At 42.3% G+C, this 19,948-nt stretch overlaps 1 protein-coding gene across 1 annotated transcript; it reads right to left on the bottom strand.

Moving 5' to 3' along the window:
- Positions 1 to 5,574: 5,574 nt before the first annotated feature.
- Positions 5,575 to 18,890, bottom strand: dap (death-associated protein). The gene is made up of 4 exons (XM_062379349.1): positions 18,683 to 18,890; positions 17,088 to 17,193; positions 10,295 to 10,337; positions 5,575 to 7,139 (listed from the first exon to the last, which is right to left on the bottom strand). The coding sequence occupies exons 1-4, from the start codon at positions 18,741 to 18,743 to the stop codon at positions 7,020 to 7,022; spliced, it is 330 nt and encodes a 109-aa protein (XP_062235333.1). The 5' UTR covers positions 18,744 to 18,890; the 3' UTR covers positions 5,575 to 7,019.
- Positions 18,891 to 19,948: the final 1,058 nt, after the last annotated feature.

Raw genomic sequence — 19,948 nt, 5'->3', positions numbered from 1 at the left:
GACTGACATGTAGAGCACTGCTGTGCTGTTGCATCTCGCCAGGGGGGAAGAAAGTTTCAAAATTCTCTCCCATGAACTGTTTACATTGCAAAAAAACCATTAACACTGGTTATATCAGTGACTCTTTGGGCATCATGCAACGACGACTCCCAGATGTGTGCATTCGGTGTAGAGGCGATGAGGAGGAGGTGAACGAAATAAAACACCTCTGCTGACAGTAACATTGGATGTGTTGTAATATTATCATGACTTCAAATGCCTCAGAAAATCCTGGAAAAGACGAAATGATGTTTATCCAGCTGAAAATGCTTGTGTGTGTGTGAATGCTGGGTTACTGAAACACTTTGCTTGAGTCACAATGGAAACACACCATGTGACAGTAAGGCCTGTGGTGCGTAATGTCACCACTCTAGTAGACAGCCATTATAAATCCAGAAATTGCAGTATTTAAGAGTTGAAAAAAGGAAAACTTAAACACTGATGTCGTTAATATGCAGTATTTTTTTTAAGTTTGCAATAGTTGTTTTGGGATCAAAGCCCAAAAATGTTAGGAAAAGTATAGAAACGAATAATTCAAAAAAAAATGAAGAGTTGGAAAATGAGCCTCCATGTCCAGAACGGTTCGATGTCTGAATCATAAACAGGATATAAAGATGGACGACATCTATCTAGTGGCTGGCTGCAGTTTACCTTATAAATCCCACCTCCTCCGCATTAATAGACGGGACATGGACCAAACTAAAAAGTCAAAAGTGGTTGTCGTATACATTTTTGTCAACGAAGATTTCTGTCATTCTAGGTACTTTGATCAAATGTTCATTTTACAGTGGATTAAAACAAGGTGAAACATTTTGATTTACTGTGCAGACTCTGGCTCCAAATGGCTTCATTTCTGGATAGTGGAGTCGCGTCATCCATCTTTATACACGGACGAGGGTTGCAACCTGGTGAAGCATGAAGTCCTCCCTGGCGACCAAAGGCCCAAAATTGCAGAATAATAAAGAAAGAGTAAAACGATAGTGTGACTGCTGTGTCAGCATTTAGTAATTAATGAGAAAAATCCAGTTTGAGAATCTGCTGAACCAGAGTCAGTGTGGCAGTAGAGCTGAAGAAATAATCAGTAGCTCATGGACCCTTTGATAAGAACGGCTCTCCTATTAGGGAGCTTGTCTCCCTGTTTTAACATTAGAAGAGTGAAAATAATTCAGCTGTAAGTTTAAACACACAGAACCAGAATTGGGGAAAAAGCAGATGATGTGACATTGTCTGGATTTTTCGAGAGCACAATTTCACGGTCCTGACTCATTGTGGTGATTGCACTTTAAGTACCATCCAAGAGTGTGCGTCTAATATATATGGTGATGAGCTGCTTAGGGGGTTTTAAGGGCAATAGTGTCCCCAAAATAGTTTCCTCAAATAAACTTCAATGACTTCAGAGTGGCACTCTGCCTAGAGGAAGTCATTCGAACGCGACAAAAGTCAAGCACATTTGCGGAAGTCCCACACTGAACAAGTGGTTGCGAGATTAACATATTTAACGTCGAGAAACATCCTAGGTCTTCCCACCATGAATAAGAGCTTTATTTATTTGCAATATTTTACTCGTTAAGGGTGTTGTCAATGAGTTTACAGCATTTCCATAAAACCTTTACGATATTTTTTGTAAACCTGTGAAAGTGCAGAATGCAGTTGAAAGAGAGAGGAGAGAGAGGAGAGAGACAGAGTGACAGAGAGAGAGAGGCCATTACCCCTGAATGCATTGGATGATATTTAGGTCACGTTGTAGCTCAAACAGCTGTTGGCTTAGATTGTAACCTGAGATTATGAAGCGCTACAGCCTTGCTCAGCAGTTCACCCACCTCCCACTCACCTCTCCTCCTCCCCGCCGCCGCGACCCCAATCCCCCTCACAGGAAATTCAGAAGTGGCCAAGTGAGCGGGGCGCCACCCAGTGACACAATGTCCGTTATGTCATCGTGCTGTGACGCTGCTGGTCGATGTTTAGACAGGATGATCTGAATCTATATATCACCACTGGATGCTTCTGTCAAACCTGGAGAGGGGGAATCCTTGTCAGGGGCCCCCTGCTGGTTTTGTTTTGGAACTACATATGAGGATTTCTGCATGTTACATACAGTACATGTAAGTGGTATTGATGATAATCCTCATAAAGGACATCCATGCACAATTCCTGATTCAGTAATGTGCACGTTTAAGTCAATACTTGTTTACAGTTCCCTCCATAGCTTTGAACAGAGCACCACATCATTGAATATTTACTTAGATATTGTTTCTTTTCAAAAAATATGCTGTAATTCCAAAATTTAGAAAATAAAAGTTGTCATATTTACTATTAGAATTTTTACAGTGTCTGACGAGAGAGTATTCTGTTAGGCACAACCAGATTTCACCTGGCCCCTCCCCTGGATCCGCCCCCGACCGTGCACATGACACAAATCTCTATCCAACTTCTGCATCACATACATGACTACAGTAGTTACAGTGGCTACAGCACACTTACTGACCACTTTATTAAGAACACCACTGACACTTGGTAAATGTATTTCATTATTTTTCAAGAAAACATTTCCCGCACCATGACACCACTGGCAGAGTCAAAACCAGATATACTTTAGCGATAACCAGGGTGAATCTGTGTTTCATTACACTTACTCCCATCAAGAATAGAAACATATTCAGATCTTAATTGAAGTATAAAATATAAACTATAATGACACTATGAAGGGTTCATACCTCTGCCTGGGCCCAACAGTCCCTTTATGAAGCCACATTCAAATTTTAAAAAATTGAGCCCACTCAGATATCAGTCCATTGAACGTGTCTGATCCACACCAAAATGTTATGGATTCTTTTCTGAACCAGCCCACTCGTGGTAGTTTTTGCGTAAACCTGCTAACTGTCAGACAGACAGATAAACAAAAGCAGACGGAATCATATGTATCCTCGTTGGTGAAAGGTAATAAGATATATGTGGTAGGCAGGGATATGTGCATTATATTATCAAGTAGGAGTATATAATCCATGTATACTACAGTATATACAATAGCTGAAACATAAGTCCAAAAAACAAGTATACAACTTAATTAAAATGCAAGGCAGGTGAGGTTTATCGATTCATGCTGTCGACACCACATCTCCCCCCCCACCACCACCACCATCTGTGCGCCTCAGCAGGAATCAAGACTCAGCAGACCAGGCTAAACGTCTTAAAGTGTCCAGTCCATGTCGGAGAGCCCGGGCCACACGGCTGCCTCAGACATATGCTCTTGGCTGGCAGCCGACTGGAACCCAACATCGTCTGCTGCTGTTGTGGCCCATCTGCCCCGAGGTTGGACATGTAGAGCATTCTTGAGAGGCTGCTCTGCCCACCCACTGTTGTAAAGAGTGGTTATGCGAGTCACCGCAGCCTCTCCGTCAGCTCTAGACTAGTCTCACATGCACATCAGCAGTTTCAGACACACAGAACAACCGGTCCGGCACAGACAATCACATCATTACCTAAAGCTCCTGACCTGTGTCAGTGCACGCTCATGCACCGCACTGCTGCCCTGTGATTGGTTGATTACATGAATGAGCAGGAGTATAGATCCTGATAAACGTGAGAGGGCTATAGTTAAATTTCAATTTGAATGTGATCTCTAACGCCAATGAACCAAAGTATTGTGACTATGTGTGAAACAAATAACGTGTTACAATACATACGTTAGAGGGTAGATGGACAATAGTTGGCATGTTGAATGCAGGATAAATGACCCGAGCCATTTTCTTATAGTCAGACTTCTTATTCTGATAGTCACAATGAGTTTCTCTGTATCTTATCAAACCTCAAATGTAATTCGTCCCATTCTTCAAGATGTGGGTGCAAAATAATTAGATTTCCCCCCCCCCCTCGGTATTGAAATTATACTCTGACATATCAAGGATAAAGTAGGTCCTTATTAATGAATTCCATTTTTGAAAAGGCTGAAAAGTATGAATAAATGATCACGTCCTGAACTTAACTCTGCAACGTACAAACTGAAAATTATATTAAAAGTGGGGGGGCCCTTATCGATAAAAAGTAGGGAAAACTTAGCAGAGCATATGTTTCTGATGCAAACACATAAAAAAAACGTCTCCCAGGGGAAAAAAATTAAAAGTACTGTCGTCTACCGTCTATATTGTAAACAGTAACATGACAGCAAATGGGTTAGTTTGACATAAAATATGCTGTTTGATGAGTGCCACCCACGGTTCTGTGTGATGCTTGGAACATTGATTTAAAAATATTCAAAAGTAGGAGGAGAAAACTGTTTGGTTTTTGGTAACACTGTAGCTGAAATGTCACAGTAACTCTGTGACGTAAGCCCTGCTGCCTTATCAACACGAATATGTGCACATCCCAGGTGGTCCTGACCTGACTGAAACAACACTTCCTCCTCCTCCTCCTGCTGCTGCTGCTGTTGCTGTTGCCTGAGCAAACCGAGGCACGGATGGACGATCTTCAGTCCCAACTAGTCAAAGCCAGTTTTAATGTTCCCTGAGGGTCCACATGGCCAGCGGCGGCTAGTGGTGCGTACTCAAGGCTAATGTTATAAAGTGCAGCTAAACGAGAATGCCTCAGTGCTGAGAGTGAAGTGCTATAACCTTGATTGTTTTTATGTCGGTGGAAGACGAGCAGAAAAAAAACTTGTTTTGGAGTCAAACTGACGCCATAGATAGAGAATCTCTTTTACCTGCGGAGTCATGGTTACAAGGAGTTTTGGATAAACCTACCCAATTACACTTACATTTCATGGCAGTGCCTTGCTCATGGGCAGATAGTTGTTGTTGCTGCTACTGAAATTAAGGGTGATCCTAATTCTCAGTGTTTTGGACAAGACTAGCTATGAAAGCTAAGTCATTTAGACGACATGTGGGTCCAATTTGGTCCTTTGTTGTGGAATTCATAGAACCAGAAATGTCTGCGCAAGGACTGTACGACATATTCTAGCGGTAATACTCTTGTTGCGTTCCTCCAGTCGGTCTAAGAGCACGGCAGGGGATGAGAGGTCTGCCACATTGAGAGAACTACATACAAACACGGAGAGTCAAGGAGATTGTGTCTGCTGTAATGGGGGGGGGGGGGGGGGGTTCAGCTTGCCGCCACACACTCGTACCAACTGAGCCAGCGCTGGCTGGTTTATTGGGCTAACACAAGCTGACAGAACACCTTGGTACAGATGCTCGCGTAAAAATGGATTACATGCGCTAACACCTGGTCCCCAGTGGGTGTGTGTGTGTGTTGAAGGGAAACACACAGCTCTTGGAGAGATGCTTCTGTTTTCATTTGAAAACACCAGCTGAGCCCTCATCCCTTGGAGCAGGGTGCTAATTCACCACAGGATGCTCAAATTCTCAAGAGGACGAGCTTGAACGTTATGAAAACATTTTTTTTCTTTAAAATGTATAAAATGTCCCAGCTTGGAACTTCCCTTATGTAGTAGTGAGCTATTAATAATTTGTTTAAGTGACAAAACAAGATTTCTGTTCAGTCATCGCCCCTTTCACCCAAAGACAAGCTTAAAAAGAAATGTCAAGATAGTCAATATCTTTATTTACTATGACAACCACACCTACTACCCAAGTCCACTCGTCGACTAAAGATTTATACAATTTGAACAATTTACTCATAATTAAAAAAAAGAACAGAAAGCAAAACAAAAATAAAACTCTTTTAAACTGAATTAAATTAACATACGAAATCATTCATTCTTGGTAAGGTAATTTTCTTTCCTTTTGTTCCTTCTTGGAAACCTGAACATTTTTTTGTTGTTGCAACAAATGACACTTGAGTGTAAGGGGATGGGTGCTTAAGGGAAAGGGAAGGTGCATGTTTGCGTGCGCTGCACAGCGTGGACATTTTTGGCTACGAAGCAGGTTTGCATTAATATTAGCAGACATTGCTAGGACAGCGGATCAGAGGAGAGAGAGACTCTCCTGTGTTAAAGGTAAGAACAGGGGGACACTGTAGCAAGAGGGAATTAGCATTGTTTACTTCTGCTACAATTGTAAGTAGCCATATTGAGTCACAACATTAAGGACATGCATCAGGAAACTACTTGGGTAATGACGTCCATCATTACAGAAAAATGGGTCGTCTCTTTTATTCTTACTGGACATTTATTAAATCAGTTGCTTCTCTAGTGTGGATATATTTCTAAACTCTGATTGCTTATGAATCACATCTATATTTTGATGGATATTTCTGTTGGGAATACGGGGGGAGGTATCATAAGGAATGCTTGTCAGTCGCTGGTAACCTCAGCATTTGGGCTAATGACGGGTTAGGACTCTCATGCAACGCTCTACTTCTACTACCTCTGGTCCAGGCTGTGCACATGCACTTTGGCAACGGTCTCAGTGATGCACTGGCATCGAACTGATTCTTGCAATTTAGATAGATGCTTTGGTTTGTGGCAACAGTGCAAGACGTCTGTCCACCTATTGGATTCGTCGATTGGTTCTTTTGGTGTGGGAAGCTTGTTGGTAGAAGGCTGGAGCCTGGGCTCATCACTGCGAGGTGATTGGTTGGTTAGTTGGCCTGATTGACAGATTTGTTGTAATTGGCTGGTTGCGGTGACGTGGTGTTTGTGAGCAAATCGGTGGAGTGGGAGTTGCCTCAGATATAAGACAAATTTTTTCCGCAATTGAATCCAAGTAAAATAGCCACTTTAGAAGACCCTTGGCCCATTTATATCATATTAAGACTGTACAACTGTTATAACAACCTCTCTTAAGAAGTGGATCCAAAATTGCAGAACTTAGTTGCACCACTGCAGCAAGGGTATAAAGAGTGGGACTTCTAAAATGGCTATACAAGCATCAGGCGCCTGTTGCTGACAAAAGGCTCGCAAAACATTATACTTCAATTATTTAGGGGGAGCTCTGTGCCAAGTGGCGAAACGTCTTCATCATGTGTGTTCCCTTGGGAAGGCCGGCTGGTGGAGTTAGCGGAGCCATTGTAGCCTGGTGTCTGGCTCACTTGCGGGGCTGGTGGATGTGCTGGTTGCATTGCTGGACATTGGGCAGCTTGGGGACACCAGGCTGGGGCTTCTGGTGGGCCACCTGGGCAGCAACCGGGGTGAAGTCCTTGTCACCCTGCACAGAATAGAGTCAGTTAGAGGAGAATCGCCTGCGTTTAAAGCTTAGATTTTCAACACAAAAGTACGGTGGGCCCTGAGAGATCAAAGCCCTCAAGATATTTTCTCCATGTGAATGTGTTGTGTGTGAGCTCTCAGGGCCACGGTATAAAAGGCTTGGATGCTAATCCTCACAGGCCCTAGCCTTATTATTAGTTCAAGCATATTGTGTTCACTAAACAAGATGAAGCTGATCCCAGAATGACCAGAAGTAAAACGCTGAAACGTCACATGAGACCAAATCAGTTTGGAAGTTTGGAAGCAGTTTCCCCATCACATGAAGCGTAAAGAAACAGCGGCTAAACTAACTGCACACGAAGAGCTTCATATTTTAGATTATTTTCATTATGGTGTGACTCGGCGCTCAAACCTCGAGGGAAAACATTCGCTTCACTCCCGGTGATCATACATTTGTCAGCTGATTGAATCTGAACTTCTTCTTGACACCACCCATGTCCCATGAGCTTCGCTGCAACTCGTCTGCAAAGAATCTGCCACTGCAACAACGTACGGCTCCATTAATATTCATCCACTTTACTACTAAACAGTAGAGTAGTGATGTGGTTGTTGCACTAAGACCATCAAACACAGACAAAACATCTGGAATTTAATCAACGGCCGAAACACAAATTTTCGAATACATTTCTTTTCAGAGCTTTAACAATGTTGGTCTGAGAAAAGTTACGTGTGAAATGAATATGAGGTACAAATATGATGCCTCTGATAATCTATTAACAATGAGGAAATGCCTTGCTCAATTTCTCTGCATACTCAACCTCCCATTCAGAGAAAAAGGATCCTAAACAGCTCAGGTTCGAAAACATTTGATTTTTTATTCATGGACTTGCAACGATTATGACTCAGTTCCTCTTGTTTCCTAGTCATCCTTACTTCTTTTTTTTAATCTCTACATACCAGCTTTCTTTGGGATTTTCCCTCTTTTTATATCTGCTCCTCTCAGAAACATTAGTTTGTGTGGATAAATAGAGTTTACAGCTGCGGCACAGCATGCTCATATAATAAACACACATTTGTATGCTGCATACACAATTAAGATCATTATTATTGACGATAATTTATAATAGTGAACTACAGTACATCTGTCAAGATGTTGCCATATGTGAAGGTCACTACTCCACCATTAATATAACCTGACACGCCGTTCATTCATATTCTGAGTTCCTCGGATTTCCACTTGGATAAAGTTATATAGCCAATTTAAATCGATGCTCTACACTTACAGACACACACATTGGCTGCGTCTTTAAGCCTTTCCCTGAACTCTACTCGCCCACCCTATCCTTGCTTGACCCTAATCCTCCCTCTGCACGGTTGTGTTCTGTATGGGCGGCTGTGCAATTTTTTTCCCCCTGCATGTCTGCACAATATGTGTAGGTGGGCACAAAACATTCAGTGTGCACATGTGTGTTCTTTTGATTTAAAGCCAATTCCACAGCTACTGTATAGCAACTGTATGGGGACGTGGAAGCATCCGACCTCCATTAGGGCCCTATCCTCTCTTCTGAAGCTTCTACCTTCTCTTCATCTCCATCCCACTGATGCAGACGTACAGGAGGGAATGCCGCAAATTAACGCCATTACTACGGCACACTACGATTCCTGGTGTCCTACCTCATTTTCACTATTTCAATCTATCTGGAGAAGAAATAGCATATTTGCTGTTTTTTTATAGAATCAATTCCTTAAAGTCCAAAAAAAAAATTAAAGAATGAAAATACTCCTTTTAGGTCTCAGCAGGACTACCAGCTTCCAGGTCTAAACTTAGACCAGACTCATCCCATAGCGTTTATTAGACGACAGAGATCTAGTGCCTCACACAGTCTACCATTCAAGAGAAAAACAGAAAATACATATCCAGAAATTTTTTTCCCAGGGGACACACACAAGGGTTTCACTTAGCTCCTACGAGGCTTTTCTGAGGCTTTGTGCACTGCTTGCCTCTGGGTTTGATGGCAGTGATAGGGGGGCAAATGGGAAGGCAAGAGGAGGATCAGGGGGATAAATGGGAGACCTGCCAACTTACTGATATCAACGCTATCTTCTGCAAGCACACACAGACACACACTCACACAGAGAGACCCACACAGGGCCATTCAGCCAGTCAGACGCTTCTCTAAACACACACGCACCCCCACATGACTTCTGAGGAAAGACACTACATTGCCGTTTCCTTGATTTCCTCGCTCTACTTTAACCATTACTCGTACTTGCCCAACCCTACATCTTAAAACAACTGAAATAAATTCTAAATTAACTCTGTTCTAATGATATTTTATCAATCAAATGATGGGTATATAAGATAATTTATCAAATTATTTCCACTACATGCACAAAAATCCATAAAACTAAACTTGGTTTGATATCAATATATCTCTCCTATTAGGAAAACTATATTCATATAGCTTTTATTATTTATCACACTCATTATAACAACATTTATTTTCTCTTTAAAACTTTCTCGTATTAATTTATGCCTTCTTATGATGGGATTCTAACCAATCAATTATGGTTCTAATGAGGGACTTTCTAAGTGTTTATCAATGCGTTTTAACCCCAACATAATCTTGAAACACGTCTTACCCCAAGCATGTATTGATTTAAAGCTTTTTGCTCCAATAAGGACGACAAGCCGTCAATATGCGACTGTGCAAAATGGCTGAAGCTGTCCACAGACTTTAACCCGATTTTCAAAGTGTGGCTGTGCCACTGTAACATATACAATTCGTTGACGCTGTGTCGGTTAAAATCATTTTTGAAGTTGCAAATGTTGTGATGGTAACTTTGTAAGGTGTTATGTCTTAGGAGACTACACACAATACAGACTACAACAGCTATTATTACATATAATAAAATAGCCATTATTATTATGAGAATATTATAGAGTGAAACAAAACCATTCCCACAGTGATCAAGCACTTGGCGTCAGTGGAGAGAAAAAAGTCCCTTCTCTTCCTTTTTTTACCGTTCTCTCGTATTATCACAACACTGAGCCTCTACCTCTCCATGTAGAGCTCATGCCCCAGATATAAACCAGATCATAGTGCTTACTTCAACATTACTGGCGTTGTGTGTGTGTGTGTGTGTGTCTCTTACCTTTGTTACCACTCCAGACACAATAACAGGAGCCTTTGGCGGGCTACAGAAGAAAGAGAGAGAAAGAGAAAGAATGAAAATTACATATCAGTAGAAAAACATGGTGGACATTGAGCAGAGTGTGTATCTTTGGCTTTTCTCTCTGGTGATTGTGTGCTATTGAAAGGTTACCCATCTGGCTACGTCAGGCTCCCCCAAGAAGTCGCCCAACACCAAGCACGAACATCCACACCTGTCCTCACAAATAACACCCACAGTGTTTCTCACTAACACACACACACACTCGGATGGACCTGCCAGTAGCTTAAATAGCTCCAAATCATCCTGGCCAGACACCGAGGCTCACTGCCTCTGGATGAAAGCTTGACAGGATGAGAGGAGGGGAGAGAGGGAAAAAGGGAAAAAGGGAGGTGATGACAAAGAAAGGATTTGGGAAAGAGAAGGGGAAATTAGAAGAAGGGAGATAAAGGCTGAAGGCAGGTCAGGGCGGAGAGAGGAGGGGGGAAAGTGGCAAGGAGAGATGAGAGGGCACAGGGACATGGGAGCAAATAGAAGGAGGGCAGGGGGGAACGATAGGGGGGAGAGAGGGAGCCGAGCACTCACTCAGACGTAGAGGAAAGGATGGAGGGAGGGAAAATTTGAGAAGGAGAAATGTGGAACCCGAGGTAAGTATCGACCTTGACATGACAAACGAGCGGCGTCCAAATTTATGACATCGTCACCCCCCCCCCCCCCCCCCCCGGGCAAAAGAGTACGGTTGGTAGCCACCTTCAAAACACCAGTCAAAGACATTAGTTATAACAGCAAGCGTGTCCAGCTCTGAGCTTACCCCATTAACAACCTAAATATGCTGAAAAGATTCAAAGTTTCGGACACGGACGACAAAATGCAACCTCAGCCGTCGGAATCCACACAACTTCGGATTCCAAAACATCTGCGAATCACTTAGAAATGGATCTCTTCAATCAACATCTTGGCAGTTTTCTCTGCCGCTTATCTCAGAGTATTTACCCTGCTGATAGATTAAGGCTCGGATAAGTTGAATTCCTCAATAACCGCTTGTGAATGTGGGGTTTGGGAAATAAACTAATCTTATCAAATCGAGTGCTTGATGTCAATTTCGACAGCTCCTATTGCTGCCTGCACACACACGCACCTTAACATATGGTTTGGTATAAGGCCTTTAAGTTGGACGAAACAAATGCTTTAACCTTTTTAGCTAAGATGTACAGACAGTAACACATGGACACATAGTAAGCGGGTACCTTTGGTATCTACATGCTAGACGATCTACTTACTCTCAAATCATGGGCGTGATATTGATTCTGCCGGATCCCAATCAGAATCATGTCATTAACACATCCAATGGTGGATCAGTACAAAGTTGGCCCGGGCCCCTCACCCTGTAGCCATGGGGGCCCTTGGCCTTGAGATTCATTATAAGGCTCATTCATTTTACAAGTATATTCTATTTTTAAACTGAGTAAATGCAATTTTGAAAAAGTTGTTAATTCAAAACATGCTCTCATCGTGGGATCCTCTGAGAACACGTCAAAGAAGAGACCTGTTGAATTTCCACAGCCTTAATTTGTTAAGAAGTGCTGTGTGTATCACTATGGTTTCCTCCTGTGAGCAATTAACGTAACCAAGCCAGAGCAAATACTGTATAAGCAATGTTTTTTCTCATTCATTTTAATTCTGAAGCATCTAGCGAACATTTGGCTACAAAGTCATCTTAAATAATACAAAAATATATATGAGCAACAGAACTAGAGAATAGATGAAGTCAGATGAAGAACAATCTGAGAAATGAGAGATTGATCACGTATGTTTATGTAGAAAAACTTTCATCTGGTGGAGGATCATGCTGCATAGGAGTTTCTGCTTTTATTACACCCATGGTGGTTGAGAGAAAAATGGCATGCTGGCATTACGAGATCCTCATTTAATCCAACGAGCGCTTCAAGCTGTAAACTAGCTTGTAAACATTCAGCTCCTACAACGATGAAAACAGCCCAGTCAGCTGGTTTTCTACGGATCACAAAAACCTGTACATCGTATATTACATATGTAGAGTAACAGCATCTAAAGTGAAGGTCTGGCACCATGATCAATCTGAGGAAAAATCCTGCAATACTGACTGGAAAGGGAGGGGAGGTGTGAAACTACTGTATTTTAGTCATGTTGGTGTCAAACATTGCCTTTTGTTGGAGGGGTTTTTAAGGTCTGAGAGATGGAGCAGTCAGATCTGTCTCGAGAGACAAAACATGAGTGATGTGTCAGCCTGTCAGAGAGACTCCATCAAAAGTATGAAGCACTTTATTTAAAGTAAGACAGACTGTTACACTTGACTGGTGGTTAAATATGTATAGATACTGTAAAGACACATTACATATTTCTGTTTGGTGGTTATCAAACAGACAGCAGACAATCAGTTTGAAGACATTTAATCCCAGATTAAGAAAATGGCACGATGTGCTGCCAGACCGGAATCTAGACCCAACTCAAAAGCATTTGCTATAAGAAATATGAAAACCAACACCTCTCAAAAAGAAAGCCGTACTTCGAGAAGGGCACACGAGACAAAGCAAAAGTGACAGATCTCTGCTCTGGTTGTGTGGCTACATCCGGAGACAGAGGGGGGCCTGCAGGGGGCAGTAGAGATCTGTGGGGAATCCTGGTGAGGAGTTTGCTTTGTGCTGAAGGAGGAGAAGAGTTGGAGGAAAGGAGGCCAACGGGGGAGACAAAGGAAGAGCGAGGGAGACACAGCACAAGATCCAAATCTGAACAAATAACTCAAAAAGAGTCAAATGTACATGAATGCCTTTTTTTCCTGGTTTCACTGTGTCTATATTTAGCTTCACCACCAACACTGCCCCACCCGTCTCTCCGTCCGCCTCAGCAGAGCAGGAATCTTGCTGTCGTGGGCGAGGTGGTGGTTGCCATAGAAACTTACGCCTGTTGCCTGTCTCCTCTCAACTTTATTTTTTAACCATGAGCCGTCGGCCTCCTGCACACTCGACTGCAATTTCTAACCGTGAAAAGCGTACACACGCAGCACCAGCCCGTCTTTTTCTGAACGCTGGGAATAGATTCACCTCCCGACCAAACATGTAGGGGAGGTGACAGCGCAAACAGACATGTGGCCCATGATCAGGTTGTCTTTACACATTGCACAGAAACAACCACATTCAATCTATTTAGCTCCTTTACCATCTCCTTCTTCTCAAACTCTCACTGTAACATCACTGGTGGAGAGGCGGTGGTCTAGTGGCAGAAACTTGGACTATGGGCAGAGAAGGTCTCTGGTTCGTCTCTGGTTCGATTCCACAGAGAGACAACAAAAGACGAACCTGGATTGATCTGTCCAAAAATCCAAGAGTCTCCCTACCCTGTCTAGTGCCCCTGAGCAAGGCACCTTACTCCCCCAACATCTGCTCCCCGAGCGCCGTACATGGTCGCTCACTGCTCTGTGTGTCCTGCACCAGATGGGTCAAAAGCAGAGATTAAATTTCCCTATCTGCATGAGTGTGCCTTTGCATGTCTGTGCACGTGTTTTGGACTAATAAATGCATCTTAATCAAAAAATGTATCACAAATGCAGGTAAAACCCACCAAAAAAGCTAATTGTCATCTTTCATATTGCCAGTAGAAGCATGCTCACAGGGGTGTCATGTTTCCATCCCTGCCGATCGGAACTGGATCCCATTTACACCCGTCATGTGACCCGGTTGGGAAATCCGATTGAATCCATTCCCATTGTTGGTCTGTTTCTGTAGTTTTTTTTTGACCAATGGAAAAGGGGGGTGGTGAGCAAGAAGCATCTGCTGGGGCACCACCTTGCTTCCATATATGCCATCTTGCCCTTATCTCAAGCACCCCCCCAGCCAATCTTTCCCTTCTTCTATTACCCCCTTTCGTACTGAGGAATGCCTCTTTGCATCTCAATCTCCATGGCATCCCTTGGCCGCCATACCAAAATAATCCTTCCCTCTCCTCCTTGCCATATCCAGCCACCTATCTCTCCCTCTTTGCCCCATCTGTCCATCTCAGCTAGATTGGGTGCGGCAGGTTTTCCCCTGACTACAACGCTTCACTGGCTGCTACTAATGTGAAATTTACCCAGCAGCCACCTGCTAGACGTCCATCACCGTGACACAGAGAGGGACAGAGTGTGTGTGTGTGTGTGTGTGTGTGTGTGTGTGTGAGAGAGTTTCACTGACTCTATTTATTGATGCTGTGCAGGTGCTCTGCATTTTATCTTGGAGGGGCCAACACATAATTTTTAGCTCAAGATGAGCATTTCACGGGGAAAAGGTAAACTAGCCGGGCCAAAGGGAGTTAATCAAGTTGAAGGCCGATTTAAAATGGGGTTCCTCTGTGATTAAAACGCACTATTTATACAATTTATTTTCACAGCCCCAGTCATGATTCTTCTTCTCTGACTGCAACGTATAAAGAGGAAATATTTGGCAGAATAAATATTCAGGCTGCTATTAAACACTGTACGGCTCTGTAGCCAGTTTACAGAACTGTTTTTTTCCCACCCACAAAATTCTATATTGAATTTTTACACTAGGCATTTCGCTGGCTGCTCTATCGTTGCATCTCTAAGTGAGAAGCAAAGCAAGGAATAAAGAAGATAATTCAATCATAAAAACAGTAGGGAGCCATTTCTTTGAAATGTGAATGCTGATTCATGAAGTTTCTGCCCTTTGGAATGTCTTCCCACTCACAAATAATAAAGTTTATATTTAATTCAACTTTAAATTAATGATTTAGTCTTTTTCAGCTTCTTAAATGAGAGTATTTGCTGCCTTGCTTTGCTTTATATCACTGTTAACTGAATATATTTGGGTTTTGCACTGTTGCTGGGACAAAACAAGACAAGTTCCTCCTCAAACTTTCAACTTGTACTTGTAAATGCTACTTATATTTGTGTCAATCATCTTGGGGCAAAGAGAAGGGGAGCATAACATACAATAAATAATCTAATCTGTATGTGAGGTTGCACGCATGAAGTACATACACAGGAAAACTCTTGACAGTTGGCAATGTTCTTGAACTCTGCTCGCTGCACTGCTTGTCAGTTCCCATTTATCACCTCTCATTAATACACACACCAACTGATATGTGGTGTGAACATGCCACCTGTACCAATACGCACACGGCCGACGGGCTGTCATGAATATTAAGTAGACGTATGTGGGCGTAATCACTATTCTATAAAAAGAACAGTGGCTACTTGATTTTCATTTAAAATGACAAATATGAGAATTAACATAACAGTGTTTTTCTTTTTTAGAATCAAAGACGTTTCCACAGTTAAAGCAGCAAAATTTGATTTGCACACTTCTTAAATGCTCCATGTGCTTTACACTGTGAGCTTGGATTGTCATAAAGCATTAAACTCCATAAACACAAATTTAAAAAGACTTAATAATGAAATAAACTAATACAATATTTTTTTTTTTTTTTTTTTTTATTTGGACATGGACATGACAATGTCATTGGACGAACCAGATGCATTGTTTACAGTGTATTAGCATAAATGCTAGTTTACAACACCTGTCCACAGGAGGCTTTTTATGAAAAGATGCAGCCACTTTGCTCTTCCTGAACTAGTTAACTATGTGTTGTTTGTGGTGTAAGTTTTTAAACTGTTAATTGTTGGTTTTCATATTGATTTGTTAGACTATAAACTGTGAGTTATGTTGCCATCTGTACTACTGGGACACGTAATTTCCCATTCCACTGTGCAATGGTGATAAAGGCATTGAATTAAATAGAAAATTAAAAGTCATTACAATTTCCAGAAGTTTCTACTGGAAGGACACTTGAATAAGAATATAAATAGGTGACCCCTTTTTCCATTTCTCTCTTCCAATATTATGTGTTATATAAAATATGAATTCTTCATCTTAAAAAACAAAAAGACTTGATTTCTTCTTCGTATCTGTTTCAGGGAGGAAAAACGCACACACACCCACACACTCTGAAAATAAGCATGAACGTGCGCCACCCAAATCACACAGTTGTTCTACCTCGGTACAAACAATGGATTCGAGCAAAACATGCAAAAGAGACTGCTTGTAAGAAACAACAGCAACTGCTAAATGGGTTGTAGATGTTAATTCTGTAATTATGCACCAATTATGTTGTGTACTCAATTAGTCGTCTATGCTGTGGCAACAGCACACAAGGGGTCTGCAGCAGGATGCCATACAGTGCAGCTCCACTGAAACGTGAGAGCAGCCGTGGTGTTGTTTATTATATGTGTGGGAGTTCTATCTTACTAACAACCTTGCACTCGATGGTCTCTCAGTTTTACTTGTGCACAGACGGATTGGGACACAATGTGCTCCTCACCTCTCCTGAGATCGAGACACTCAAACTTGAAGGTGACATGGCAGTGATTTGTGGTCATAAGCTTCTTACTGCAGTTGTTTTTCTTGTCTCTTCACAGTCATTGTGCGCATCTTGTATCTTTCTCTTTGTAGTCCCGGAGTCTATTTGTGGTCCTTTCGGAAACACTTAGCAAATGTCTGCAGCTGTTTGTGTCTCTTTGCCATCGTTTTAAGTCAAACTGGTTTACATCTCTCTATGGTTATTTTGTGTCTATGTGTGGTCATTTCTCTCTTTCTGCAAATGTTCAAAATCTTTGTGGCCATTTCCAGTCTTTTCTCTGTTCGTTTGACATCTCTTCTAGTAGTTTTAGCTCTTTGTGGTTGGTTTTGTGTTTGTTTTTGGTGGTGTTATATGGTCATTCTGCAGGACTGCATGGGTTTGTTACCTGGTGGTGACGTACTCCTCGTCGTCTTCTTCTTCTTCTTTGGGCAGTGGTTCTGGGATGGCAGCCGTCTGGTGCTTCTGCACTATCCTCATCCCTCCTGCCTTCACTGCAACACACAAACAAAGAAGAGAAAAACCATCAAGAAAGGCCAGTACCTCAAGAGCTCATAAGCGTAATTCATTTGAAATGTAGAAAAATTAGGAAGTACAAAGATATTGATATTAAACAGACACGTGGATCTTAATGACATTTGAACTGTTGATTTGGTCACATGAGAAACCCATGGAAGCAACAGGTCATGTGTCATTGATCCTAATCAATGGAGACATGGGCTAAGAAACATTCTGGAGGGACTCTGGGACTTTGACTGGTCATATCTCCCTTAATGTAGGTCACAGAGAAATGGATCTGAAAAAGCATTGTGAGGGAAAGATAGATATGAGCAATCAAAGTCACTGAGGGTTAGGGTTAGGGTTAACCCTAACCCAAAAAAGTTCTAAATGTAGTTTGTCCAAATCTCCTTTAATAAAGATACAAGCCTATAACATTTTTGATTCTATAGGTTTCTACTTAAATCAAGTTGCGTCTGGAGACTAAAATAGAACATAGCATTTTGTGCTTTCCTTGTCAAGGGAACATTAGAACTTGATGAGTAACATAAGATCATTTATACTTACTAAAATAGAATCATAATTGTGTGGATCGTGGTGACAGCTGATCCTGGATTATGATTACGACTGATGAATTTAATAAATCTCTCCATGCACGTTGGACTCCGTCTTTTCACAGGAATCATGTAAATACTGGTATTTTGTTGATATGATCTGTTACACGCAGCGCCTCCATCAAGGGAGAGGGATCCCTCACTAGAGGCTCTATGTGATGTTTGTTCTCTCTTGTATTATGTTTTATCCAGATACTATTAGATAGGTAAATAGTACAACAGGGAGGCATAGCTAGTGTGAAGCGAGTCCCTCATCTAAAAGACTTGTGCCCTTGAGCAAGAGACTGAACTCTGAGCAGCTGCAGGACTTCTGACGTCTCCCCAGTTAATAGTAGTAATAATGTCAGTGGCCACGCACAGACAGTAGAACACCTGCAGGCCTGGTTAAACTGCTTCCCCGGGCCTCCTCTGTAATCACAGGTTAGGAGCGAGGTCCCACTCGTTATCTCAGTATCAGGCCTGCAGCTGCTGTGGCCCAGTGCCCTGCCACACTGCTCATGTCCACGTACACCTTAGGATCTTTCTCCCCCCCCCCCCCTCCATGACCTCCATGCAGTCATCCACCATGCAGAGACCATTACACATATAAAACCCTTATATAAGAGCACAGGAACACCCTGTTTTTTACTGGCGCTGCAGAGCTCTCCCTTAGGATGAGGAAGTGAGGAAATGCACGAAATGTACGAGCGAAGCATGTCCCAGTGTCCGCGTGCGTGACAGCGCAGTCACGTTGTCAGCAGCCGCTTCAGCCTCTGTGTTAGTCACCGTCATGTGATTTGTGATTTTTAGCTGCGAGGTCCTGCAGAAAGCAAAGGCCTTCCTGTTGGAGTGAGGCTGTGAGCAGCAGCGCGGACAGCCCGTGGATCTTTACCTGCAGGGGGGTGTCCTCCTTTGGTCTCCACCTTCTCCTTCTCCTTCGGCGGGGATGACATGTCGGCTGCGAGCGGGACTCTGAGGCGAGGTGATGGGGCCGGAGCGTGGGCACGCGACTCGAACCTTGCAGCGTTATTCTGGAGCTCACTTCAGTCTGGACCGTCAACGTGGCTTTTCCGTCAGTATTGTTTGGAAACGATGCGTGATGACGTAATGCGCTACCCGTCGGGGCGCCGAGGGCACGCAGGGAGCGCGCTGACGTCGGTTCTCATGCGCGATGTCCAAGGTGATGTCACAATCAGGGAGTTGCTATGATATACATATTTCAACGCGCATATATCGAACTATTATATAAATGTAAACATAATGTGTAGACTGAGTCCGCTTCCTTTGAGTCAAAGCTTTAAATGTACTGTTGTTCTATTGCATTCACTGTTTTTCACCAAATTAGAGGTTTATTTTAGTAATGGGAGGTTTTGCTAAAATATTAGTTTTTTTTCTTCTTTTATGATGTTTTTTTGTTTTATTTTATTTCAATGTATTTGTATTTTGTATTATTATATTATAGTGTGTGTGTATATCGATATTTATGGCACCTTTAAAAACAGAGTTTACAAAGTGTTTTGACAGCAAAGCAAAAGGCAAATACAATGTGGACACACACACACACACACACACACACACACACACACACACACACACACACACACACACACACACACACACACACACACACACACACACACACACACACACACACACACACACACACACACACACACACACACACACACACACACACACACCATTAAGGGGAACATAAAGATACAGCAGAAGGCACAGTTTCTTAGAAATAAATCTGACATTCAATTATTATTGATGGTATTGCCAATATTTATGACATTATTTTGAATCCTATTCTTGTCTCATTTTCTTTCCATTTGAATTCTCCCAGTGGTTCCAATACCACTGAAATGACACTAAATCATGAATGCAAGAAATGTGACCGTGTCCCCAAAGGATCTGCAGCGACGGATGAGTTTAGTATCAATGCATCACCTTAAGTGTTAAATGACAGACAAAGAACAATTTAAAGCTCTCACTGAGCTTATGCTAGAATGTCAAACTAAATGATTATGTAAGGTGTCATCCATTCCATAAACCATTTAAATATCACTGAGATCACACTCTGCAGACGCGGCACAACATATTTAAGTGGCTGTCCAGCTACACAGCCTATGAACCTGAAGCATTTATCAAGCGG

Source organism: Platichthys flesus, chromosome 21 (assembly GCF_949316205.1).
Source record: "Platichthys flesus chromosome 21, fPlaFle2.1, whole genome shotgun sequence".
Taxonomy (NCBI): domain Eukaryota; kingdom Metazoa; phylum Chordata; class Actinopteri; order Pleuronectiformes; family Pleuronectidae; genus Platichthys; species Platichthys flesus.
This window is presented reverse-complemented; position numbering and strand designations above follow the sequence as displayed.